The sequence below is a fragment of the Pan paniscus genome, chromosome 3 (assembly GCF_029289425.2).
Source record: "Pan paniscus chromosome 3, NHGRI_mPanPan1-v2.0_pri, whole genome shotgun sequence".
Taxonomy (NCBI): domain Eukaryota; kingdom Metazoa; phylum Chordata; class Mammalia; order Primates; family Hominidae; genus Pan; species Pan paniscus.
In genome coordinates, this window is record NC_073252.2 from 24794404 (window position 1) to 24821166 (window position 26763).

Sequence of the window (26763 nt, forward strand, 5' to 3'; positions counted from 1 at the left end):
AAAAATAATAGCATTTAGGACAGTCCTTGACGGTAAGGTTAAGACCTACTCATGAGAGAAGGAAACAGCACTAGCACTAAAGTTTCATCTTAAAAAAACACATGTGGGAGAAATGCCTATGGGCACATACAAAAAATGAAAAGATTTATATTTATCCCTATTTTATTTTAAAAACACTTAATTTTATAAATCAAATAGCTTTAAAAAATCATAGGCTTTTGCTGCATTAACTATTTTACTTAATATTAACACTTTCATTTTCTGATTTCATATTTACTAAGTAGTAGACTTCCCAAAATACTAACAGGAAACCTCAGGGATTTAAAAACATAATAGCAATCTACCAAGAGGGTATTTCAGAATAATTTACAAGTCAAAAACCAAAATGTTTCCTTTTGTCAGTTGAAAAGACTGACAACTAGCAAAGGAATAAGAAACCACAAGTGGTTTGATGATGTTGCTGAAATACATTCTTCAGGACATTTAGATAAATAATCAGCAACTAGAACTGAACCAAACAACGACATACATAAGGTTAACAGGTGAAACTTGAATAAGCATAACCGGCATTTAATATTCTTCTAGAAAGTCCGTTTCTTTGTAGTTAAAGAAGCGATGAATTTAGAGGTAACTGGCAGACCTAGCAATCAAACCTGAGTGGCTAAAGTAACTGGAAAGGTTTTAACACCCCCAAGCTTGTATTCCTTTTATAACTTGCATATTACTTAGTCTACATAACACAGGGTTGTAGGGAATAAATTATGTAAGGATGTGGAAATGCTCTATAAACTATACAGAATAGGCCAGGCATGGTGGCACATGCTTGTGGTCCCAGCTACCTAGGAGGCTAAGGTGGGAGGACTGCTTGAGTCCAGGAGGTTCAGGTTGCAGTGAGCTATGATCATGGCACAGAACTCCACCCTAGGCAACAGACTGAGACCCTATCTCAAATCTATACAGAACCAACTACATGCCTGTAAATACAGAAGACGTCTTCTGGCTGTCTGGAATTCTGGGGTGAAAACCATAGTTCTGAAAATATTTATGAAGAAGATCACTTTTAAAAAAGTTGTTCTGGGAAAAAATACATTTCACATATTTCTTCTATAACATAATACAATGTGATAAAAATTTCTCATGTGACCAACTCTTTAGTTACCATTATAAAAAGCAGTTAATTTTTCTCCACAAAATAATTTCATCCTGTGTGTATGTTTTTTGTCTGGGTGAGTGTATTAAATTCTGTAATACTTAACAAGACGCGGATACATGATTCTGCAAGTGTTTAAGAATCAAATGATTTATGCCAACTTGGCAAACCCTCATCATTATTGATATTAATAAGAGCCTATTGCCAGCCAAAAGTCAAACCCTAAAATACAAGTGTTAAATTGAGTCCTTACAAAAAAGCACAAGTTTTAGGCCTTTCTCAAGGACTAAAAATAGCTAAGGCTAAATACACACACACACAATGCAAAAGCGAACTAATAAATGACAAGATAAAAGCTTCTTTGGTACTTCAGCAGTTGAGTGAGGCAAGCCCTAACCATGTTCTAATTGTAAATGGCACACCATACAACCAGGAACCCATCAGGAGACAAAATGACCTTGAATTTGTCGAGGGATTTACATTATGACCAGTAAGAATCAATATAATTGTTACATGCTTTCTAGACTGCAACACTGCAGTAAGCGTTCAAAGAGCCTTAAAAAGTGTTCAAACCGCATTGACTAATATGGAACAGACCCTATGGTGAAAAGCTTGGCATCACTGTCAGGACATGCTAAGAGTAAATTTTCCTCTCTCAATAACCTGCCTTCTAATAGAACTCACTTTTTTCTAATAGAACCACTTCCCCCCACTCCGCCCCCAATAACTCCACTTCAAAGTAGAACTCGCAGTACTTCATTTGCCCTACCTGAATACTGTCTGGACACAATAATGCATTTAAACTAATTTGGACTTTTAGTCCCCAGGGAACTCTGTGGTGGTCTCCAACACAAGGACATCAACTTGTTTGCTTATAAACATCCCAGCAGCACCACAGTAAGCTATCTTCAGATCCTGGATCATTAAGTCTTTCTTTAAAACTATAGGACCATCTCCACAAGGGCCATTTCTCTTTTTCACTGAGCAATGTATGCTCTGAACCATATTAATCAGCGAAATGTAGGATCAACTATAGAAAAGTCAGCTATTTGTATGAACAAAATTAATGAACACTAAATATTTAAAAAATAATTATAGTTGTATTTTATTAACAACCAAATCCACAAAATAGCAATTTTAAGTCTCAGTCAAAAAATGCAGAAGTTATCTACTGAAGAGTAAACTTGAATGCATGTAAAGAATTACTATAACTTTTAACTTAGTCAAATACTTGAATAAACTTCAAAAATTATCAAGAGGTAAAAATATTTACCCTCATATAAATATATGTTGCATTCTCAACCTTTCTTGATTGCTAAAAACTTGAAATCGTTCACCATTAGTGCTGTAACATGTTTAAAAGGCTGTTTGTTTTATTAGTACCACAATCAAGTTATAAAATCTATTTTTCATAAACTAATAGAGAAATAAGAAATGGCACTGCCTTATAAAAGGGACTCAAATATAAAGTTATACAGAATCACAATTAATTTGATGGAAATTAAAATTTGTATTAAGTATTATATTTGTTCAAAAACTTCCAATACTTTTATATATTTGCTTTATGCTAGCTACTATCCTTATATTAGAACAGTTTAACAAAAAAATCAAATATTTTTTCACAATTAGACGCAAACAGTACGTTTAAAATTACATATGAACAGTAAAACTTGTATAGATCCCTCCTCTATAAGCCAGGCTTGTATGAAAACTTTAAATTTGTGCTTAACATGCTGCACCTCAGAATGTTCTTCCTCATAATGAAAATGATGCAGCAACTGCCAAGGAAGTCTTCCTTTACTCTCCCTAGGACTGTCCAGGGAAGCTACATCAGTGCTTTTCTCAACCTCTAAGATGAAATTGACTCAAGGCAAGGATAACATGATTTCCCAGCAAGAGGTCCTACAGTTTTGGCTGAAACACCACCACTGGATGGCAAAGTGGCAATATAGCCCCCTAGTTTTGAATTATAAGCTCATGATCAGTCCTCAGAGTGAGCCCATCACCAGCTGTGGCCATCATCACATATCCAGCCACTGCTGAGTCACTCTTTTCAGTAAGACAAAATTCTCCTCAGCATCCTAAGGATTTAAAACACAAAAAGCAAAACAGAAACAAAAACTTTAATTTACTTCAACGACAGCAAGAGCTCAGATGTGTAACTGTAGTAAATATGGGCCCATATATCTCAAAGAAGAACTCAATGAAACGAGAAGTACACAAAAGGATGCACAAACAGGACATCTTTGTTGTACATCAGTTTCACTCAATGGTAAACAAACACAACGTTTTAAAAATAAAACAAATACAGATATACAAAGTACACATGATTTCAAGACAAATGAAAACTAGGCAGGCTGAGGGCTGGGCGTAGTGGCTAATGCCTGTAGTCCTAGCACTTTGGGAGGCCCAGGAGGGGGGACTGATTGAACCCAGGAGTTTAAGACCAGCCCTGGCAACATAGTGAGACCCCATGTTGTTTAAAAAAAAAAAAAATTAAAGCTTTGCCTGGAGGATGCATTAACTTATTATATAAATATTTAAGACATATATGTCTGTCTGTCTGTCTCTCTCTCTCTCTCTCTCTCTATATATATATATCTGCTGATGGGGACTATGTATCTGCTGATGGGGAATCAAAGATGTCTTCTCAGCCCCTCAACAAAGTATCTCCGAAATAGGGCTGAAATAATCTTGCTCCTGTCCGTTTGACAGGATCTAGATGAAGCTTCTGCATTCCAGGAACTCACATACTTATGCAGTGTGATCAGTGCTACCTTTTTTTTTTTTTTTTTGAGATGGAGTCGCGCTGTCGCCCAGGCTGGAGTGCAGTGTTGCGGTCTCAGCTCACTGCAACCTCCGCCTCTAGGGTTCAAGCGTTTCTCCTGCCTCTGCCTCCTGAGTAGCTGGAATTACAGGCACGCGCTACCACGCCCGGCTAATTTTTTTGTATTTTCAATACAGACAGGGTTTCACCATGTTGGTCAGGCTGGTCTCAAACTCCTGACCTCGTGATCCACCCACTTCGGCCTCCCAAAGTGCTGGGATTACAGGCCTGAGCCGCCACACCCGGCCAGATCAGTGCTACTGTTATTAGAGGTCTGCACAGGGTCAACATTTCACACCTATAGACATTACATTTGGGAAGCCTTAAACAAAATTATGGGCAGAAGGCCAAGGCACCAAAGAAAAAGTGCTTACTTTATAACAAGTGATTTAATAGGAGAAAAGACAGTACTTGGCCAACATCCTTTCTTAACCCATCCTAACTAGTCTTCCATTTGCTAAGGAGGCACTACCTAGAAGAAGCAGTACTCATTCTTACTTTAGGGTCAAGAGATATGCAGAACCCTACAAATGGATATTATTTTGTTGTATAAAACCTAGATCACAATCACCCATAACTTAGTCCTTTATAACTGAATAAAGTTTATATCTCTAAAATCATTATTAGTGAAATATTTATAAAGAACATTTCTAATGTTACCTTTCTTCCAATTGCTCCATTCTGTTTTTTGGGAGGTGGAGGCTCAAAAATGCGTTGCTGCTGCTGAGGTGGAAGTGTAGAATACAATGGAATGATTTTAATGTCGCCAACTTCAGGGCCCAAATCATCAACTTCACGCTTTATTCTCTTACAGGCTTCATCAATTTCCTACAAAATAAAAGTGAGTCTAAAAACGAATACTGAAACATTTTAAAGTATTTATTATAATCCTAGTTCTATGCAGTCTGTTTTATGTATGCCATCTTCTTTCACTTCATGGATACCCTGTTTTCAATTTAGTAACCAAAACTAATTTTGCAAATTTCAATGGGATTTCCAAAACAATCCAAGAAACTTTCATTTTTGTATTCAAATGAATATATAACTGCCTTATTTGCATTCCACACCCCTTTTCTTAGAGTCAGATTTCCTAATTAATTCTCAACAAATTGTACTAAAATTGAAATTTCTCACTCAGGAATATTTAAATGCACTCATGACCTTTTCAATTTTCACAATCTAAAAGAAATTGACGTGCTAGACATTTTAAATAAGCCAATTAGGCTTTAATGTCACGTATCACTAATGCAATTATATGGAAGATTTGCTTCATTGTGCCTAATGAGAACAAACACCTTTACAGTATCAACACAGATATTTAAGAACTAGGCTAACCCAAATGTCTTAGAGCAGCTACAAATTTTTTTCTCAGAAAACTAGTCACACGTTGCTTACTGACAGGAATATGTTCTGAGAAATTTGTTAGGCGATTCTGTTGTTGTGTAAACATTCTAGTGTATTCACGAACCTAAACTGTATAGCCTGTTGCTCCCTAGGCTACAAACCTGAGGAGCATGTTATTGAAGTGAGTAACAGTAGGCAACTGTCACACAATGGGAAGTGTTTGTTCATCTAAACAGAAGGCATGGCAAAAATATGGTATAAAAGATAAAAACCGCCAGGCACAGTGGCTCACACCTGTAATCCCAGCACTTTGGGAGGCCGAGGCGGGCGGATCACCTGAGGTTGGGAGTTCGAGACCACCCTGACCAACATGGAGAAACCCCGTCTCTACTAAAAATACAAAATTAGCTGGGCGTGGTGGCACATGCCTGTAATCCCAGCTACTCGGGAGGCTGAGGCGGGAGAATCGCTTGAACCCGGGACGCAGGAGGTTGCAATAAGCCGAGATTGCGCCATTGCACTCCAGCCTGGGCAAAAAGAGGGAAACTCCGTCTCAAAAAAAAAAAAAAAAAAAAAACAAAACGGTAAAAATCAGTACACTCATATAGGGCATCTGCCATGAAAGAAGTCTGCAGGACTGAAAGTTGCTGTGAGTGAGTACTTAGTGAATGTGATGGCCTAGGACATTCTGTACAGAACTGTAGACTTCATAAACACTGTACATTTTGGCGATACAAAATTTATTTAAAAATGTATTTTTTTGATATATTTTTCTTTCTTCATTAAATTAACCTTAGCTTACTACAACTTTTTAACTTTATAAACTTTTAAATTTTAACTCTGACTCTTTTGTAGTAACACTTAGCTTAAAACACAAACACACCGTATGGCTGTGCAAAAGTATTTTCTCTTTATATCCTTATTCTATAAGCTTCATTCTAATTTAAAATTTTTTACTTTTTCAACTTATTAAACTTTTTGGTTAAAAGACACAAACACACACTTAACCTAGGCCCCCACAGGGTCAGGATCATCAATATCACTATCTTCCACCTTAACGTATTAACCCACTGGAAGGTCTTCAAAGGCCAGTAACACACATGGAGCTGTCATCTCCTGTGATAACAATGCCTTCTCCTAGAACACCTCCTGAAGGACCTGCCTAAGCCTGTTTTACAGTTAACATTTTTAAGTCGAAGGAGAACACTCTAAAATAATGATAAAACATGTAGTATAGTAAATACAAAAACCACTAACAATGTCCTATTATCATTATTGTGTACTGGACATAATTGTACATACTATATAGTACTTTTAAAACAACTGGCAGCAAAGTAGGTTTGTTTGAACTAGCATCATCACAAAGCAGTGAGTAATGTGTTGTGCTGTGATGCTGCAAGGTTACATTCAGCTCCACTATAATCTTACGGGAGCAGCACCACAGCTATCTGAGAAGTTTGTCTTGACCAAAACGTTGTTATGTGGCACATGACTATATTCTAACACATGTGCATTCAAGAGGAGACATAATGAATATCAAGACGGAAAAAAAGAGAGAGACAGATTATGTATGACAGCTCTGGGAGAGGCAAAGGAACTTAAAAATGGAAGGCAGCACTGCGGACAAATGTATTCTAAATTTTATTGAAGTATTAATTCAATTAAACCCAGAAGTATGTAAAACGCTTATTATACACTAGGCAGCCTGTCCAATAAATGACCCAATCAGAAGCTACCCTTGTCAACAAAGTGCGTGTTTTTTTCAAAGGACAATGATACTAAACGGTGAGGAAGAATTTTAGGACATTTACTTTATATTTTTTTAATGTCCAACTGTGTTTCTATATCAAAAAACACAACGTTCTTAAACACAGTAAGAACAAATAAATTACTTTTCACTTATTTCAAACACATCAGTTTTTTTTAAAGGTTATCTGTCTCAAAAATTGTAACACAGAAAACTATTAAAGATTCAATGTTACTAGATCCTCCTTTGAAATCTCAAGTTTCTAAAAGAAAATGAAAGTAGATGCTATTCATCTAAATAAAAAATATAACAAAGCGAACAAATATTTTTTGAAAATACTGCTTTCAAATGTTGTGTATCTAGATTAGAATGCCCCCTGCTGGCATGCAAATAAAAAATTAAGTGCTCTCCAACTTAAAAAACATTTGAACATAATATAAAACTAGGATTCCAACATATAAGAGTATCTGCAATTTTGTTAATTTTACTGTACATAAATGAAAAATAAATGCTCAGAAATCACAAAATATCCAGATTTCACACATTAAAAATTAAGTGCTTAAATTAGACATTTGCTTTGTGATTCCAGTATTTTAAAATGACAATTCCAACTTTACTGGAGATTAGACTACCCAATCTGCTAAGTATGCATGGAGCTAAAACAAAATGATGACTATGTAGGATATAAAGGCATCTCTAAAATGTGGAAGAAATCCCGTAACACTTAAGTTTTTAGATAAAGTCCTAAACAGCTTTAAAACTTGCAATAAAAATTTTCCCTGAGGTTTGCCAAACTTCCAAGAAGTCAACACTATCAGCTGAGAATGCCACAAAACTTATCTGCATTCATCAGAATATAAACAGAAACAGGTAGTGGAGGAAAAGAAGTTTCAACAGCAGCCATCTGCTTAATCATTAGCAATACTGAGAATAAAGACAGACAGTTCAGGAGTTTTTGATTTGAGGAAAGATTTTTAACTCCAAAAGCAGCAATATGTTAGTAAATTAATCTGGACCTTACCAATTAACTCACTGCATGTTGAAAAAAAATTTTACTAAGCAAAATTAAAAATAAAATTATTTAATTACAATCACTCATCTAATTACTATCTAGGCAACACTTTAAACTGTTCTCTCTCCCTCCCAAATTAACTCATGTGACTACAGAAGCACTTTTATTTAGTGGTCAGAATATGTTCTTAAAAACCAGTTTTAAATTTTTATGAGATTACTCAATTTCATGGAGGCTATTCAAATTTATGAAGAAAGGAGTACTGATTTCGCAGTTGCATTTAACTTACCAAGTAAAAATAACGAAGGTTCACAAAAATGAGAAGGTAATATTTACTTTAGACCAGCTCTACTACTAAATACAACAAATGAAATGTAAACAAAACGTTAGGTTTTCTGCTACCTTCTCCCCAAAACTCTTCAAATTCAAGACTGGGAATCTAAAGATAATTTAAAGAAGCAATGGTATGCAAAAAAACAGCTGACAACTACAGCGGCATTTTATTTCATGAAAGACACTCTAGCATACATCTGAAAACCCTTCGGCTTACTCCCTTCCTTTCCCCAGCTGTGGGATTCACAGAAAATACCGCACAAAGTTGTCTCAGAGAAAAACCTTTCGGGTCCTTAACCATGAGGCCATTTGATATTTCTGATAGACTCTCAATACGCTTATGTTATCTGAGAATGATGACAATTTAAAATAGTGATTTAAAAAATAAAAATATGGCCAGGTGCAGTGGCCCACTCCTGTAATCCCAGCACTTTGGGAGGCCAAGGCGGGTGGATCACCTGAAGTTGGGAGTTCGAGACCAGCCTGACCAACACGGAGAAACCCCATCTCTACCAAAAATACCAATTAGTTGGGCATGGTGGCGCATGCCTGTAATCCCAGCTACTCGGAAGGCTGAGGCAGGAGAATCACTTGAACCTGGGAGGCAGAGGTTGCGGTGAGCCGAGATCGCACCACTGCACTCCAGCCTGGGCAACAAGAGCAAAACTCCATCTCAAATAAATAAATAATAAAACAAAATAAATAAAAATAAAAATATACTATGCACTTTGGAGGAAATGAGAAACTAGAGACCAGACACAAGAGGACAAAACGATTATCCCAACAGCCTCAATACTACATTACAGCACAAATGCTGTTTATATGCCATCAAAAAAGCATTTTGGGGCCAGGTGTGGTGGCTCGCGCCTATAATCCCAGCACTTTGGGAACCCGAGAAGGGCAGATCACCTGAGCTCAGGAGTTCGAGACTAGCCTGGCCAACATAGTGAAACCCCGTCTCTACTAAAAATTAAAAAAAATTAGCCAGGTGTGATGGTGGGCACCTGTGATCCCAGCTACTTGGGAGGCTGAGGCAAGAGAATCGCTTGAACCCGGGAGGCAGAGGTTGCAGTGAGCCGATAATCATGCCACTGCACTCCAGCCTGGTTGACAGAGCGCGACTCTGTCTTCCCTCCCCACCCCCAAAAAGAAAAAGAAAAACCCTTCCGTAAAAGGCTTTTTAAAACTTTGTATTATCCAAATAGCTTCTGAATTTATTTAGCCACTCAGGTATTCCACAGCACACCTATAATATACACCCTATTGAAAAGAAGCTTAGAAACGCTACATCTGGCCGGGTGCGAAGGCTCACGCCTGTAATCCCAGCACTTTGGGAGGCCGAGGAGAGTGGATCACGAGGTCAGGAGATTGAGACCGTCCTGGCTAAAATGGTGAAACCCTGTCTCTACTAAAAATACAAAAAATTAGCCGGGTGTGGTGGCGGGCACCTGTAGTCCCAGCTACTTGGGAGGCTGAGGCAGGAGAATGGCGTGAACCCAGAAGGCGGAGCTTGCAGTGAGCCAAGACTGCGCCACTGCCCTACAGCCTGGGCGACAGAGCAAGACTCCGTCTCGAAAAAAAAAAGAAATGCTACATCTGAGAATAAAATTTTAAATGAAGTAAATTCTAACTAAGAACTTTTAGTAATCCTTCCCAACCTTCATGAGCATATGGGAAGACAAAACCAAACTGAAGTGTTTTGATGATGAATAGGCACCCAAGTTCACTCACAAGCTAAATACTGATGAAGATAACCTGATTTCAAAGCAGCTGTGATGCACATTCATGCTTCAGCATAATAGCACTTATATCCCAGGGATCTCTTAAACTACAATTGCAAAATCTTGAAATTCCAAAAGCATTTAACACTCTTAAAATAATTATAACACAAACTCTAGTGGTATACAAAAGTATTCCTACAGTGCGCAGATAAAAGGGTTATATATTTTACATATTAATACAATCAGGTTGAAGAACATTGAAATAAAAAATATGATTAACATGTTCTTATGATTAAAGTTGCTGCGTATTAGAAACAGTATGTCAAAAGCTAAATAATGAAGAAAATTAAAACAATACCTCTTGACCAGTTAAGAAAAGAAGAAGATCTCCCTCTTCCTCTTCACACATATGAATCTGGATAACTGTTCGAATTGCTGCTTCAAGATAATCTCTCTCTGGTTCTGGAGTATAGAAGATCTCAACAGGATGTGTACGCCCAGGAATAGTTAGGAGAGGACAGTTATCAAAGTAAATCTGGAATTTTCCTGCATCTAGAGTAGCGCTCATAACTATAACCTGAAAGAAAACAGTAAATTGTTTGAAGCTGTCTTCAAGGATTCTTACATGGTCTTACAGTATAGCAATATTTACTATTCTACATATATCAGCTATAAAAATGCCCATGAAAACCTTCAAATAAACTGTAAATGAAAAATCAAATACATAATGGCTGAACTACAGTAAAAGTTATTTACATTTTTAAAAATTTAGAAAAAAAATAAATGCAAACTACAGCATTTCCTCATAAAATACCTTAAAATCAGATTTTATAAAATTATATGTAATTCAGACTGGTAAAAGAAAACATTAATATGCAGTATAATTATTGCTACCATTATTAAAACAAAACTTTGCAAATAGGAAAAGACAGAAAGAAAATGCAAAAAAAAAAAGTGGACCAGATATAAAAAGGTTCCTCCATAAAAAGTTTCATAAGAGTTCTTAATTTCTACTTTCAGGTTCTCACTAAAACCTTGGTAGCACAATAAATTTAATAAATAATGATAGTACTCACATTATTCTTTAAATATATTTTTTAAAGCATTGATCTAATTTGTATAAACAAAAACATGCTCAGGCCTCAGTTTTTTTTCTAAAGACCCAGAATCTTTCTTGCCAGTGCTGAACCCTTGTTTGTTTGTTTGTTTCTGCTAAGAGTCTCGCTCTGTCACCAGGCTATGAACCCTTCTATAACACTCGTATCAACAAGGGATGAGTCTACATTCCAATGAATAGTATACACACACAACACAGCAAAAAGGGGAACATCATAGACTTTGGGGGACAAAAATGTCAGAAAATAGTTTTAGGTCCTTAATCAATACAGTAACAGGGGCCAAGGTACATGTGGTATGGAGGAAAGAAGTAATACACGAGGGTAAGTGACTACATTTCTAAGGAGCTGCCTGTCCTGTGTATAGTTATTTCCACTCTCCAGCATTATAAGTTACAATGGGTGTTTGTGATGAGACAAGGACATGGATCTGAGGGAGAAAGATTTGATCCTTAAGTAAAATAAGCCTCTGTACTTAATGAAGGGTAGAGTGAGTAGCACAGTTACACATATATGTTATTAGATTATAAAAGAACTAGGTGGGTTACAAATTGAGAAGATTTGGCTTAAAAATGCATTACTATAAAGGGGGAGAAATAAAGTCTAAAATGAAGGCACAGCAAAGCAGAAACAAAACAAGAAGGTACTTACTAGTTCCTTCTTTTACAGGTGATTTCTTACAGTTGGTTATTGATCAGTATGTATTCCCCATTTTTATGCCCACATACACACATATATAGTTAAATGGAGAGAAGAAATTACTTCACCTTTAAATCTGATCTCTGTCTTACAACTTCCTTCAGAACACCCATTAGAATATCTGTAGCCAGTGTCCTCTCATGAGCCTCATCAAGAATTATTACACCATAACGCTCCAGGAGGGGATCATTCATAGCTTCACGAAGTAACATCCCATCAGTCATATACCTATATTCCAAAGAACATGTTGGTTAAAGGTTCCGTTAGGTCATTTTAAAACCAAACTTCGTGACAAAAATGAAATGCAAAGACATAAGGTAAATTAAAAATAAACTTCTGCCCCAAACAAATGTGCTACTGTTTCATGATCAATTGCAAAATTAAGTTTCAAGAAAATCTTTTAAGAGTATACAATGAAACAAGATATGCTTCATCAATTCTTGAAAAATGTAATACTGAAATGTACTGGGAAGACATGATATGACCAATTATGGAACATAATGATCACATGGTTTCACATGAATGCCAAGGCAAAATTCGTCATTTTCAATTTCTTAAACCTTTTAAAAACATACAAATATTCAACACGCAAAATCTAATAAACCATTTTAAGTTGCTTCATGTCACACTACTAAAATGTTACCACATGCAAATAAACATTTTTTGTTAAGCCTTAACAATTCCTTACTTAATAAGCTAACAACAGGCTCTTGGTTCAAAAGGGCTGAAAGCGTGAGTCCTCCCACCCCAAAGAAATAATCTTAAAGCACAAAAGGAATTCATTAATAAAAGAAGTGGGACTGAGGGGCAGCATCAACACTAAACAAATGCTGATACATAAATGGAAGATAAAAAACAAATGACGTCAGATTGATCAATGAACCAAAAACGGAAACCAGGCTTAGTTAGGGATGGCTCAAGTGAAGGCTGCTAATATGGACTCCAGTTATCACAAGAGAGGTGCCACGTAAGAATGAAGGCAATGAGATCAAGGGTCAAGATTGTATAACTTTGCAGGGGTCAGCTATCTCCTGTCTATTCCACACTGGTTACTGATGTCACTATGAAAAACAACTATCTTCCTTTTGGCACCTGGACAAAACACAGGATGCCTTTAGATGCTTAAGTCACAGCTCATCCAGTTAGATAAAAACCCATTATTTTATTTACGGATTTAAAAGTGGTATTAAAAAATCTGAAGCCATCATTTATGAATTCACCATTTTGGCTCTTTTTATGATTAGTCTAACCTAATCTTTCATGGACCAACTGGATATTTTTAGCTCATGCCATCTGCTGGAGCATTAAGTTCAGCAAATTGATAGTGTACAACAAAGAGAAGTGAATTCTCTTTATTTCACCTAAACTTAATTCTAAATTTCATAAACTTTTGGCAAACAAATCCATCTTAACTCATTTATATGCTTTATGCTTCTTGTCCTTGGTCATATTTTTAAAAATAAACTACCACATTCCTGGGAGGGACAAACAGCATTAGCTATAAGGTTATTTTATGTAAGACCAGGAAAGAAAAAACACTGCCAATTAAATTATGACTCAGTGCCTTAAAGACAGTAAAGCATAGTGCAAGAATCAGCAACACTATAGCCCGTAGCTGCTTTGAAATTTCTTTGATCTGAGGACGTTTGGTAATTTTTCCTGTCTTCCGATATATCACAGACACGAGAGAGGCAATACTCTTGTACATGATCTCAGTAGCAGAACATAACATACAGCTTCCTCTATTTGTGAGTTACCTCTCTTAGCTTCAATAGAGCGGTCTGTTGATTTGCAAGGCAAAAAAAAAAAAATGGATTGGTTACTCTTCCGACATTTGCTCAAATACTAGCATATTTACAACCTATTGCTCCATTTCCCAGCCTCTTGATACTCAGTACTCATTTCAACATGGAATCATAGTGTAATATTTAATATTTCTGAAGGCATTTAAATTAGCAAATACTCTCAGTATATACAGACCCAACAATTCACATTATTTGAGGTGAAAATATGTACAGCTAGATCAAGTTCAAGCATTCACAGGCAATAATAACCAAACTGCCACCAACTACAAGACCTCAGTAGATTGTGAGACACATTGTAACTTCAGACAATAAAAACTTGAGAAAAAAGTCACAGAAATGATAAAATATGACTTTAAGTTGAAAACTTCTTAAAACTAGTTTTCAAAGTCACCTTCTTTATTTTGATCTTTTTTCTCCTCACATTCCTCAAGCTTTAATCAATCACAATATGGAGCAGAGCTAACCAACAGACATTCCTTTTTATTTTTCTAAGGGAAGAAATGTTACAGATGGCAGACTATAAATATTATAAATTAGATTAATGGAAATATTTTATTGTGCTTTATTAACTATGCATATTGCAAGTACTTAGTTAAATGGCCAAAACTTCTACCATCCAGACAATTCCCAATGGTTCCTCAATACTGATCATCACCCAGTGATCCCATTCCATGAGGTGCTGCACTTAATTACTTCTTGCATCACCAGTTAATATGGGATACTGCTGTTTGTACAATGAATAATTTCAAGAAAAATGAAATTTCAAAATTTCAAAGGTCTCAAGGATATAGTCAAATTTACTTCTTTTCCAGTGAAGAAAACGAAAAAACCGTAGTCAACTTTTCCAGACTCTCAAAACCAGTTACTAAGACTAGGTATCACTGTACTGATTCCCAGTCCTAAGTCTCTCCTACATTAACAGACTCTTCACAAAGTCCCAGATAAAGGAACCCATTGTACGTACAAATTTCATAGCAAAAAGCTATTCGAAAGATATGCCCAGGTCCTAACCTCTGGTACCTATCAACGTGACATTACTCAGAAATAGGGTCTTTGCAGAAGTAATTAAGTTATAAATTTCAGACAAGATCGCCCTGAATTTAAGAGTGGGCCCTAAATCCAATGACCAGTATCCTTACAAAATGTAAAGAGAGGGAGATTTGAACACAAAAGGAAAGCCACGTGAAGATGAAGGCAGAGACTGTGGTTACAAAGCTACAAGCCAAGGAATGCTAAGGACTGTTAGCCACCACCAAAAGCTAGGAGAGAATCCTGAAAGACTATTGCCACTTAGAGCCTCCAGTTGGAACTAACCTGCCAACATACTGTTTTTGAACTTCTGACCTTCAGAATTGTGAGAGAATGAATTTGTTAATTTTAAGCCACTAAAAAAAAAAAAAAAAAAAAAAAAAAAGAAACAGTACTTGATGATTTGCTATACTGTTAAATGTATGAAACCCTTTGCTTAACAACAAAAAACTAACTTGACACAGAACTCAGGAAAGGCAGAATCAGGCACTGGAGATAAAAACTACAGTCCATTTTCCTTTATGTAAGAGTCAAGTTTTACTAACTTTCTTAGTAGTAATGAAATATTTATCCAGGCTAAGGAATGAGTCACAATAGTAAAATTTTAAGTTTGAAGTTTCAATGATGAATTAATAAAAGTGCCACAGGATAGCCAAACTCCACACTTTACTGGGTGCCTTACTATCTACAGTGTTTTCCAACTGTTTTAGGGCAGAGATGCTCTTAAAAATTTATTAGCATCACCTGGGAACTAGTAAGAACTACAAAACTTGAGTCTCATCTCAGATCTACTTAATCAGAAATTTTGAAGGTGAGGCATAGCAATCTGCTCTAACAAGTTTTCAAGTGATTCTGATGATTGCTAAAGTTTAAGACACACTAGTCTAAATTAATCAAATTAAACAAGAAGCAGATTACCTAAAGATGTCTAAAGTAGCAAAAACATCCTTGGAGTAAGTAACAGTTCAGCTTTTCAACTGTGACTGCTTAATAAAATATACCAAAAACCCAATGTACTGAACAGTATCAATCTAGCTTAAGTATTTTTTTGCAACAGGCACATGTAGATGGCGTAGTATAACTACAAGCCAACGGCCAACTATGATCTCAGCAAGATGATGACACCTAACACATCACTAATTCTGATTTGAACAAACCATGGTAAAACATTACATCCTGCAAATATATTACTTATTTATATTTTTGTATTTATATATATGTATATATATTTTATGAAACATTCCAAAAAATTACAAACTAAGCCTAAGAAAGGCAAAAAATCGTTTTTATAAAATGAAAACCAGAAATCCCTACCTCAAAGCTTATGATCCCTCCCCAGTAAAACTCCAGCTTGGTTAAATGTTTAAAACAAAAACAAAATAGTAAAATACACGGATTAAATTATTTAAACCAACACTGGGCAGGGTATGATGCAAAACCTGGACATCATAAAAGTGGTTAATTCAATACGTGTACAAAATTCAAGTCTCTATGTAGCATGAAGTGTCATAAAGCAAAGAAATGTATGACAAACTGGGCAAAAATTGCAACTTATATCCAAAGTGCTAATTCTGTTATAAGCTCCTACAAATCAATAAGAAAAAGGCCAACCCACTATAGAAATATGGGCAAAGCATATGATGAAACATCTAATTCTATCAATTTTATAATACCGCATATTTGGTCAAATTTAAATTCTCTGAAACTAAGATGCATTTTAAAATAGCACCTTAAAAACAGCTATCAACTAGGTAGAAATCCTGAGAAGATGAAAAAAGCACCAGTCTCAGATTCCAAAAAGAAATACAAATGACTAATATACAAAAATGTTCAATTTCACAGAAAATAAATGCAAATTAAAACCATAAAGTAATCCCATTTTTCACTTAACAAGATTGACAAAGATAAAAAGTTTCATAATGCTGAGTTGGCAAGGGTAAAGAAACAGATGCTCATTTACTGATTCCTTACTGGTCAGAGTATATAAAAATCTCTATGGAGGGCAATCTGCCAAAAGCTGATCAAGTATACTCTATGACCCGAACAATTTCACTTGTAGGGAATTTATTTCACCGATGTGTATGCGTGAAAAAAATGTGTGTACAAGTTTGTAAGAGGATACGGAGGACAGCAAATGTTTCTAATAGCAAAAACTGCAAATGAGGTTCCATCAATAGAATTTGTTAAGTAAACTAAGGTACAATCACAAATGCTATGCAGCAATTAAAAATAAAGCAACTTAAAACCACAATGAGATACCATCTTATACCAGTCAGCATGGCTACTAAAAAGTCAAAAAATAACAAGGTTGTAGAGAAAAGGGAATGCTTATCCACTGCTGGTGGGATTGTATTAGTTCAGCCATTGTGGAAAGCAGTTTAGCAACTTCTCAAAGATTTATAATAGAATTACCAGTTGACCCAGCAATCCCATTATTGGGTATACAGAATATAAACCCTTCTACCATAATGACACGGGCCTGTGTATATTCACTGCAGTACTATCCACAATAGCAAAGACATAGAATCAACTTAAATGTCCATCAAAAGTAGAATTCATTTTTAAAAGTAGCACATATATACAATGGAATACTATGCAGCCATAAAAAAGAGATCATGTTCTTGTGACAACATATATGAAGCTAAAGGCCATTATCCTAAGCAAACTAACACAAGAACAGAAAACCAAATACCTCATGTTCTCAGTTGGGAGCTCAACTTTCAGTAAATATGCACACAAAGAAAGGAACAACAAACCAGAGGATGGAGGGTGGGAAGAGAAAGAGAATCAGAAAAACTACCTGTCAGGTAACTATGCTTATTACCCGAGTGACAAAGTAATCTGTACACCAGCCTGTAATCCCAGCACTTTGGGAGGCCGAAGCAGGTGAATCACTTGAGGTCAAAGTTCAAGACCAGCCTGGCCAACATGTGGAAATCCCATCTCTACCAAAAAATACAAAAATTCGCCAGGCGTGGTGGCGTGCGCCTGTAGCCCCAGCTACTTGGGAGGCTGAGGCAAGAGAATCGAATCGCTTTAACCCAGGAGGCACAGGCTGCAGCGAGCTGAGATTGCGTCACTGCACTCCAGCCTGGAAGAGTGAGACACTGTCTCAAAAAAAAAAAAAAAAAAAAAAAAATCTGTACACCAAACTCCTACAACATGCAATTTACCTATACAGCAAACCTGCACACATACCCTTGAACCTAAAAGTTAAAAAAGCATAAATAAAGCAACCTGAAAAAGGCATCTATTATAAATGAATGGCACTGCTTAATCTGAGTAATTAGATTTACTGTTCTCCATATTACCTAGGAAAGCTTTACAATACACTCAGAGAATTACATGGAGTGATGAGGAACAATGATGAAGGAAATAAAACACACAGAGGTTAAGAATACATACTTGCTGCAAGACAAAACTGGGTTTAAGTCCCTGTTTTCCTATTATTGTCTGATCTTGGACAATTTCTTCTGTAATGGTCCCCTTGTACAAATGTGAACAGGGTAAAAATTGTTTAAAATAAAACAATGTACATATATAAAGTCCTCAGTACACTAACTGCCTGGCACTTGGGAAATATTCAATAAACGGTTCTATACCACACTCTTAACTAGCCTCCATGTAACTCATAAATCCTTGGGATAGCCATACACTTTATGAAACATAGTGTAATATATACATAATCCTGTCTCCATCAGTTGGGTCAAGAGAATTACAGTTGACATGAAATGATAAAACCCAAGCATAGAAAAGAGTCATATAACACCAAGTCATATGTTTCAGAAGTTTAGAACAAGATGAATCTGTCACACACACAGAACTATCAAATCTGTGAGACAATTCTGAAAGATTTAAAAGAGCCTAGAAACCAAGCATTCCAAAAGACTGAACTGTCTTAAATTCCAGAAAAACAACTAGTGTATTTTCTAAATGTTTGAGTTTAAATTCCAGCTTTAGAATTAAATGGAATTCCAAACAAATGACCCATACTCAACAAAATGGTGTTGATTAATGTTAACAATAAATGAACCTATAGGTCTTATATTTAAATGTCCAGGTATAATTTTTCTATTTACAACTGATCTTTCAGGTTTATCTTTATATACATATAAAGAAATATATATAATCTATATATAAGAAATACATATATATATACGTATATATTTTAAAGAGACAAGGCCTTGCTATGTTGCCCAGGCTGGAAGGCAGTGGCTACTCACAGATACAATCCCACCACTGATCAGCTTTGACCTGCTCATTTTCCAACCTGGGCCGGTTCACACCTCCTGGGGCAACCTGATAGTCCCCCGCTCTCCAAGGAGTTACCATATGGATGCCAAACTAGCACACTACATCCCGGAACTCTTGGACTCATGCAATCCTCCTTCCTCAGCCTCCCAAAGTATTGGGATTACAGGCATAAGCCACTGCACCTGGACTTGTTTACAACCTTAATGTCCATGCAGCCAAAAGAAGATTAAACTACTTTTTTGGGGTATAAACAGATCACTCAAATGGTAGAGTAAGTTGTTGACTCCATCTGTAAATGCATTAAATGATCACCTAGAATATATATGTTCTCATTTTAATGATTTAAAATATAATTTTTTTACTATTTTCCATGTTCAACATGTAGGACATCCCAGGAACTACAAGTTTAAGGTAGCTGAGAGTTTCAAAAGTAGACCATAAATCCTTTTGATGTCGTATTTGTGGAAGCTAGACTTTTGATAGTTGCTGTTTCAAAAAGTATGAGGCAAGGCTGGGCGCGGTGGCTCGTGCCTGTAATCCCAGCACTTTGGGAGGCCGAGGTGGGTGGATCACGAGGTCAGGAGATCAAGACCATCCTGGCTAACACAGTGAAACCCGTTTCTACTAAAAATACAAAAAAAAATTAGCCGGGCGTGGTGGTGGGCAGCTGTAGTCCCAGCCACTTGGGAGGCTGAGGCAGGAGAATGGTGTGAACCTGGGAGGCGGAGCTTGCAGTGAGCCAAGACTGCACCACTGCACTCCAGCCTAGGGGACAGAGCAAGACTCCATCTCAAAAAAAAAAAAAAGCATGAGGCAAACATCAGTATAGAACAGGAAATAAAAGAGGTAGTGTTCAATCTGTTATCAAGGTTTGAGAAACTGTGAGTGATCAAATAGCATTAACACACTTAGTAAATAATGGTGGTTATTTATGAATGAAATAATTTTTCTTTCAACGTATGTGTAGTATTTTTTAAAAGAAACATAAATACTTAGGTTATTAGGACCCAACTACTTAGTAAATGGAATTCTGAAATATTTCTTTAGGTCTGGGGTACTACGAAGAAATTATTGAGATATTAAGTGTGCTATCAATTAAGACAGTGTGAGAACTTCAACCTTAATAGAAACCAGCTCATCTACCTATAGTATCAGGAAATGATTGATACTATTTGCTACTGGCTAGTCCATCTGCCTATCAAAGTCTCTCCGTCCTTCTCAACTCAGATGAAATACCTCCTCCTCTGTGAAATCTCTATACATTCAAATCACCTTTTATTGGCTTGACAGTTTACCCCTCCCCAACCAAGTCAGTGAAGAGCCAGTGATATTAGCAGAGTCCTTACATAATGTTTCTTTTATTGGTGAAGGAATAAACAAAGACAGGCTCTAGTTCAATCTGGTATGTTCTTAGCAACCATATTACACAACATGAGCAACACTAACTCACTGTAATCACAATAGCACTACATATAGCAAAATACTGGTTACAATGACAACAAACTACTAGATGTAAATGCTCACAAGGAAAGGGAACATATTTTGAATAATTTAGAATCTACAGTGTTTCAATGTTCAATACATCAAACAGGGCAAAAAGGAAACATCAAACCCTGGACTCTTAAAGAGAGCTGAAATGTTTAAGACCACAATCAAACCACACAGCTTTGTTAGTGTAAACAGCTAAAATACATTTGGTATGTATTTCAGAGTTAGATACCTAATCACGAAAAAATGCCTAAGTTAACAATGGAAAATAAAGACAACTAAATAAAAATATATTGCCTATTCCTCAAATTTTCACAAGTTTTAAAGGGAATATTCTTTCATCCTCAACAGAACTCACAGAAAGCTAGAATGAATGTGTAGGGTGTAGGTTCTACTTAATATTTTTTAAGATATTGGCACTGTATAAACAAAGAGAGCCTTCTCTGTCTAATCCTCACAAATACTTAAGTACAAAGGTCAAATTTAACAAAACATGTAGAGCCTCAGCAAACCAAGTTAGCTTTCTAGGAATTAGCAAAAGCCAATAGAATTCTACTTCTAGGGTGACCACAGTAACTTTTTAGTCCTCTGGCAGAAACTGCCTCAGTGTTAAATAACTACATTTATCCTTTATTCCCACCTCTTTTTAAGAGTCCAATAAAATTACCCTTACCTAACTTACGTGCTACAGATGAACTAGAACCAAGACTGCCACGTAACAGATGTTCAATAAATTAGTTTATAATTGTTTGTATAATTAATGGTCCTTAAAGTGCCACATCTGTTTCACCTTTACCTCCAGCCCTAAAAGAATACTTGAATTGATTCATTCCGGTGACAAGTCACGTCAAGGTTTAAGTTTACATCCCCAATTGTAATTCAATTATTGTGCCAAAAGGAACTTTATTAAATTGGTTTTATTGAGTCCCTCTCTAACTGGGTTAACTGGTTAAAAAGATCCAATAATTTCTCCAACTGGATATCTACCATCATCACCAACAGCAGCAAGAATCAGCAATGCTGACTGATGCACCCCTAAACAGAGTGCCATAAATGACGAAGAGTTGTACACAGACAACCATATCTGATCTCAGAACAACCCTATCAGGTAGTTAGTACCAGCTCCATCTTTTGAAAAAGAAATAAACACATGAAGGCTACTTAACACATAGTTAATGTCACAGCTAATACGTGGGCAGAGCTAGGACAACTCAGACACTGACCCTAGAGGCTATGCTCTAGGATCTATTTCCTTTTGATTCTCTTCACAAACCACCATTTTTTTTTTTTTTTTTTTTTTAAGAGAGATGGAGTCTTGCTCTGTCACCCAGGCTGGAGCGCAGTGACACAATCCTAGCTCACCTCAGTCTCAAACTCTTGGGTCCAAGTGATCCACTCACCTCATCCAAGTAGCTGGGGCTACAGGTACATACCACCACACCTGGCTCATTTTTTTATACATAAATCTTTTTGGAGAGCCAGGGTCTCACTATGTTACCCACCCTGGACTCAAGTGATCCTCCTGCCTCAGCCTCCCAAAGTGTTGGGACTACATGTGTGAGCCTCTGCTCCTGGCCTCAAGGTATTTTTAAACAAAGTTGTCTTGTTGGAAACCCACTCTGGAATCTGCATAGGTAGTCTTTATACAGTTAGTGCTTCAGTCAGCTGTTTCCAGAGGCACCAAAGAATCCGCTATGGCAATGCCCTGTAATTCCCTATCCCATAACCCCTGTTCTGGCTAACCACTACTTTAAATTCAACCCTTGACTTAAATTCCAACTTCTTGGCCGGGAGCAGTGGCTCACGCCTGTAATCCCAGCACTTTGGGAGGCTGAGGTGGGTGGATCACTTGAGGTCAGGAGTTTGAGACCAGCCTGGCCAACACGGTGAAACTCTGTCTCTACTAAAAATACAAAAAGGAGCTGGGCATGGTGGCACACGCCTGTAATCTCAGCTACTCGGGAGGGTGAGGCATGAGAATCGCTTGAACCCGGCGGGTGGAGGTTGCAGTGAGCCGAGATGGCACCACTGCACTCCAGCCTGAGTGACAGATGAGACAAGACTCTATCTCAAAAATAAATAAATAAATCCAACATCTTCCCACCTAAACTTATTCTCAAATCATTCTTTCATATAAACACCCATATTCTACTTCAGAAGGTTAATCACAATGTCAAACTTTTTATTTACATTTTTATTTGCTTTAACAAGAACAGGGACTAGATTTACTTTTCATTATACCTAGTACTACCCAACACATAGAAGGTACTTAATTATTGGCTGACTGAATGACTAATCATTATGTATACTAATTATTAGATTCCTTCAACACAAAAATCTCTAATTTTATAGCTTACGAAAAAATAAAAAGGAAGCGTATCACCTAAAATAACAGTAAAATTACCTACCAAATTAACAACTTCAATTATTACGTTTTTCTACACTTACAAGATTATCAAATTGTTTTCTTCCCTAAAAAATTATCAGCTCCTTCAAAAAACTGAAGGTGATTTCCTGAATTAAAATATGTTACAACCAGGCTGGGCGTGGTGGCGGCTGCCTGTAATCCCAGCACTTTGGGAGGCCGAGGCGGGCGGATCACAAGGTCAGGAGTTTGAGACCAGCCTGGCCAATGTGGTGAAACCCCGTCTCTACTAAAAATACAAAAATTAGCTGGGCGTGGTGGCGGGTGCCTGTAATCTCAGCTACTTGGGAGGCTGAGGCAGGAGAATGGCTTGAACCCGGGAGGTGGAGGTTGCAGTGAGCCGAGATCGTGCCACTGCACTCCAGCCTGGGCGACAGAGCAAGACTCCGTCTCAAAAAAAAAAAAAAAAAAAAAAAAGTTACAACCACAGACAAATGCTTCTTAAAATCCACTGCAAAAGGGCTACACCAGAAGCCAACAACCTCTCCTTCCTTACATCAAAATGAATCAAGGTATTTTACACTGACTAGTCACAAATACAGCAATATATTGTTCCCTGACTGGTAAGCTCTTTAGGTATCTCTTTGGGTTTTTTCTTCATAATTTCCACTCCAAGAAAACAGGAAAGTAAGTATGTTGCAAAAAGAATGCTTCAGAAGAAAAGGATGTGGACAAGCAAACACATAAAAAAGGAAATATAAAAACCATTTAGGAGTGGCAGCTTTGTAAACTTACTTGTCCACTGGGATGGGGTAGCCATTTAAGGCTAGACTAACAGAGTGTGCACTAAGTTATACCAGATCCAATCTTCCGAAAAGAGCACAGTGTCAGATCTATAACTTAAAATTTATGAATAGGTATCCCAAACACTGAAGAAACTATCTTATAGACCCTTAATCTATATGCGGACAATTTAAAGATACTTTATTTAGCTAAAATGCTCTCAAACTATGGTTAAATTCTGTGCTCCTCAAACAGAATCTGCCTAAGTTAGCCTCTTTACCATCCTAGAGTGAAAATTAAAGTTCGCCCTGGCTACACAATGGATATATAAGCATTTTATATCTATATATGATAAGAGCTACATTTATTGAAGCATTCCCATTAGTTAAGTTCTTCCTATCAAATAGCAAAGTTACATTTGAAATTTTTAAATTTTAAGCTAACTTATTGTAATAATACACTCCTTTACTTATATTACTTAAAGGCAACACCAGGTTAACTCCTAGAAGAAACCCCAATAAGCTTACCCTGTCTTAAGTAAGCTTTTACAAGTAGTTATAACCTCTAGAAAATGCTCCATTAAAAAAATCACAATGCCAAAAATACTTCATTTGAACTATAAAATCTGTTACTTGTCATTCCCTATGAAGTGAACCAAAATCTTTCAGAGGTACTCATCTTTTGAAAGCCTATCCTCCACCCACTTCCTACTACACATACACACAGCACCAATATTGCATAACTTTCTCGTATCCCAATTTCCAAATTCTGTTCTCAACTCAACTGTGGCTTACCAAGAAAAATTCAATGCAATGTGAATCAAGTCAGAATAATGATATTCCTCCTAAAGATGAGTAAAATCTCCCCCTTATTATCCTCAAGTCCTTGACATTATCTGCATTTTAAAGTAATACAACATAATGAGCTATGATTTTGCTTATGCAATTATTGTCAATTATACTGTAATTACCAGTGATCAATAACGTATCACTGAACAACTACAAGAATTTATTCAGTGAAGATTAAGGTTTAAGCCAAAAATATGCCCCATAAAGTCGTAAGGATAAGCTTATTTAAATATTTTAAAGTTCAACTGCTATTAAATATCACGCTGAATAAAAAGTTCTAATAAAATGAGATAAATCAAAGAATTAGAAAAAACTGACACAAATGTTGAATGAAAACTGGATATTTTGATCCAATAAATTGTTTTAAGTTATGATAGCTCTATTTTAAGAAACTATCTCAGAGATACACACTGAAATATTTATATATATAATTATTTGGTATCTAAGACTGCTTCGAAATAACATGGGACAGGGAAATAAATAAGATTGGATATGAAATAAATAAGATTGAAATAGTTAAAAGTCGATGATAAACACATGCAGTTCATTATTCTATTCAATTTCTGCGGCTGGGTGTAGTGGCTCACGCCTGTAATCCCAGCACTGTGGGAGGCTGAGGCGGGCGGATCATGAGGTCAGGAGTTAGAGACCAGCCTGGCCAACATAGTGAAACCACAACTCTACTAAAGATACAAAAAGTTAGCCAGGCATGGTGGCGCACACCTATGGTCCCAGCTACCTGAGAGGCTGAGGCAGGAGAATCGCTTGAACCCGGGAGGTGGAGGTTGCAGAGAGCCGAGATGGCGCCACTGCACTCCAGCCTGGGCAACAGAGTGAGACTCCATCTCAAAAAAAAAAAAAAAAAAAAAAAAGAGAGACTCGTTTCATTTATCCCATTAACACTATATATCTCTCTGACAACAAAGACTCATATCACTGCCTACACAACGCTCCAAAATGGTTTTTAAAAACCTCAGGGAGAAGATCACATAGATATGATTTTTCTTTTTTTTAAAAAGAAATGTGGTCTTGCTATGTTGCTCAGGTTCAAATACAGTAGCTATCACAGGCATGATCAGAGCACACTGTAGCCTTGAACTCCTGGCCTCAAGCAATAATCCTGCTTCAGCCTACGAAGTGGCTGGGAATAAACAGGCATATGCCACTGAGCCCCACTCAAACAAGTCACATTTAAAAGGACTTAAATATCACATAAACACAGAATAAGCAGAAGCAACCAGAGGGAAGACTTGAGAAAGAATCATCATCAGGTAGCATATATCATAACTTATGCAGAATGCAAGTATAAGACAATAAAAAGTTGGTAGAGTTAAAACATTAGAAAGCTCAATACAGTAGTCAATTATCTGCACCATAGCTATAGAGGAACAAGGACCTAGAGGCAGCTCTAAGTGTATTACAGAACAAAAGATTCCTCTTTTTAGCTTATAACAGATGCACGGTAATAGCTGCATAATTAACATTAAAAGTTCCCTCTCCCCTAAATAAATCACATTCCATCCTATACATTCTTCTTTCTAAAAGTAGTTATCTTTTACTAAGTAAGACATATCACTTTCCTTTTCTTTCACAATTAAGTCATACACCATTGTGTCTACTAAAACCACACATTTTACAGTATCAGTAACATTTCACCTAAAATGCAGAACCAAGTAACTAAAATCTGACCTTTGAACTTCAATTTCTACCAAGTAACTATAGATTACCAATAATATATAATTAAACTAAGGTCATGTGGTAAGTCTAAGAAGGCCTACTTTGGATAATTCTAAATTTGGATGATATAAGCCTGCACTAGCAAAGTCTTCTATCTAATAGCAGAAAATGGCAAGCAGAGGACTAAAAGCGTCATTAAAGATATAGTACTTACTTAAGAATGGTTTTTGCACTACTGCAGTCTTCAAATCGAATGGAGTAACCAACTTCCTGGCCCAACATCACATCCATCTCATCAGCAACTCTCTGAGCCACACTCATTGCAGCCACTCTCCTGGGTTGGGTACAGGCAACTCCTCTCTTGGGTCCTGGTAATGATCGCATGTACTCCACACACCACTGTGGAATCTATCAAATAATTTCACATTTAAATTAATTCTATTCTGCCTGCATATCAAGTATATGTAACATAAAGCACTTTATCTCATTCTAATGATTTAAAACCAAATCCAATTAGGCAAATGACTAAAAGACTTGTGATTCAAAACTTGTAACAACACAAGCTC

The 26763-nt window shown here is 36.6% G+C and overlaps 1 protein-coding gene across 1 annotated transcript in view; it reads right to left on the reverse strand.

The window, feature by feature from the left end:
- DHX15 (DEAH-box helicase 15) overlaps window positions 1-26763 on the reverse strand; it is a 58202-nt gene that overhangs the window by 16606 nt on the left and 14833 nt on the right. Inside the window, exons 3-6 of the mRNA XM_003826833.5 lie at window positions 26412-26605; window positions 12017-12176; window positions 10493-10711; window positions 4638-4805 (exon numbers count right to left, since the gene is read on the reverse strand). Coding sequence (XP_003826881.2) covers window positions 4638-4805; window positions 10493-10711; window positions 12017-12176; window positions 26412-26605 — 741 coding nt within the window. The remainder of the gene's footprint in view (window positions 1-4637; window positions 4806-10492; window positions 10712-12016; window positions 12177-26411; window positions 26606-26763) is intronic.